We start from the raw sequence: 2,257 nt of genomic DNA, 5'->3' as shown, positions 1-2,257 counted from the left end.
CTCCCTCTCCCTCCCTCCAGAGTGGGAGACTGAATATGAAGAGAACCAGCACCTCCTAGAGGCCAAAGCTGCAGAGCTGAGCCAACTTGAAGAAACAGCTCGACGCATCCTGGAAGAGATCAGCCACAAAGTGACTCTATACAGCACCTGTCTGTGATCATGTGACCCCGCCCAGGTCACATGACCAAGACCAAAACGTTTTTAAGGAGCCTGAAAGGAACAATTCAGTTCTTAAAAGGCATTTAATGCTGAGTTCCTCACAGCTGCCGTTGCTCCGTTCTAGTTCTAAAGAATAATTCGACTCCTCTCCACCACAGACACCACGTATCAGATAAACCTCTCACTGCATAAACATAACTCCATTCAGGAAATCAGCTAATTTAGCTCAGAGGGAAATTATATATAACCTTTTTGTCAACTGCAGCCTTTTTTTGGTTCAACCAACTGAGGGATTTCAAACAGGAAAATAACAAAATGACATCTGAACCTTTGGTCAGTTAGAAATGGAACAAAACAACTGCTGTGAGCTGTGGGATAAAATCAGTATAAACCTCTATGGACTTTGGTGTGAAGGATCAGGTTCATGAAGCTGCATCTCCACGTTACAAAAACTCATACAATCTATATTTATTATATATTTTTATCTTTAACCTCAAGTTAATACATTGTGAACAACTAGTGCTGCTATACCAGAGTCTATAGAGAAAGTTTCTGATTTTACACTGTAGCACATGGAGGATTTACACCCAGTTCTGGCTTCATCACTATTCAGTATTTGTTACTTTGGTATCGAAATGTATAAAATGCTTCAGTGAGGTTTACGTAAATGACATAAACTGACCACACGAGGCAGCAGTTGACTGGAAGCGTGTGTTTCCTTGGAGCCAAAAAGTAGCAATTTTTTTGAATGGACTTTGGTCTGAGTGGTGATAGGCAGCGTTTTTCTGTAAGTATGAGATCAATGTTTTCTGACAATATTTTTGTCACAAAGGCCAAAGATTTTTTTACACAAATGAATTCAGAGGGGAATGAAGTTACCACTGAGAATTAAAGTATTAAAAATCTGCATCAAAAACAAACAAACACTGAAAGCCAAAGTGACCTCTGTGCTCGTAAACATTTAGCAACATAAGCTATGACAATCTGTGTTTTAACTAAATCATTGACAGAATATATTTGATAGAAATATTCAATTTTTATATAAATCTTATAAACCAAAGTAATGTAACGCTGACTAAAAACCAAAAATGTACGATTAATAAATTTTATTGGCTCAAAAACAGTTTGTCTGTTTTTCTTTTTGTTTAGTTAAAAATAAACACGCATCAGTTTTAATCTAAATACTTTTGAATAAATTAAAAATTTGAAAACATTTTAGTCTTGATTCCTGGCGCCTTATTGGACAACACATCTGGTTTGGAATATGTTAAACGCCTCGAATCTTCTGATTCCCAGATAAATTAACATACGGAACAAAATTGACATTTGAATCAAAAACACACTGTAACTGGAATAGTAGAATATTTAATTCTCTGTTAAAATAGTTGATCTGAGAAACATTTCTTCTGGTAAAAGTTGTTACAGTAAAAAAAAAAAGTTCACAAGTCGCAATGTCAGTGGTTTACTGGAAACTGAAAATGTGAACGCTGGATGAAGTCTGATGAGAAAAGCTGCTGGTTTTTGGTCATTAAAATAAAAAAATAGAAACAATACACAAACTTTATTCATCATTTTGGTTTCTATTCTTACTGGGTCAAAATGATTCAAATTAATGAGAGAGATTCAAAGCTGATTCCTTGGACTCTTAAGCTGAAATTCCAGGAACTTCCTGGTTGTGTCTGTAACTGACCGACTGTTCGTTCTACTACTGTCAGTGTACAGGTTTTCTGGAGGTGTTTGTTCACGTGGGAGAGAAAGACGAGCGGCAGCAGCAGTTATTGACTTTTTAATCTAATTCTAAAGTCAGCTGCAGCTCTGTCTGCGTTACACACTTAATACCATTGGCAAATGTTGGTGAGTTTTAGCAGCTCGGTCAGAGAGAAATCACTAGAGTTAAGTCAAAAGTGAATTTACCTAGTATGACATGTGATGTCACACATTAGGTGTTAAAAAAAATCTGACTGTATAAACGGAAAGGACGATCATTTCACTCTGCTGGTTTCAGAAAGAATCCTAACTGTTGTCGTCCTTTGCTTATATACAATCTATGATGAAATAACAAAAACCAAAAATCTGTCATTTTCTTTAAAAAAAAAAA

At 36.1% G+C, this 2,257-nt stretch overlaps 1 protein-coding gene across 1 annotated transcript in view; it reads left to right on the top strand.

Annotated features, from left to right (window-relative positions):
* Positions 1 to 1,647, top strand: part of lamb1b (laminin, beta 1b) — a 25,327-nt gene extending 23,680 nt beyond the window's left edge. The window contains exon 33 of the mRNA XM_008315445.3: positions 21 to 1,647. Coding sequence (XP_008313667.1) covers positions 21 to 157 — 137 coding nt within the window. The 3' untranslated portion in view covers positions 158 to 1,647. The remainder of the gene's footprint in view (positions 1 to 20) is intronic.
* Positions 1,648 to 2,257: the final 610 nt, after the last annotated feature.

Source organism: Cynoglossus semilaevis, chromosome 8 (genome assembly GCF_000523025.1).
Source record: "Cynoglossus semilaevis isolate Cse_v1.0 chromosome 8, Cse_v1.0, whole genome shotgun sequence".
NCBI lineage: Eukaryota > Metazoa > Chordata > Actinopteri > Pleuronectiformes > Cynoglossidae > Cynoglossus > Cynoglossus semilaevis.
This window is presented reverse-complemented; position numbering and strand designations above follow the sequence as displayed.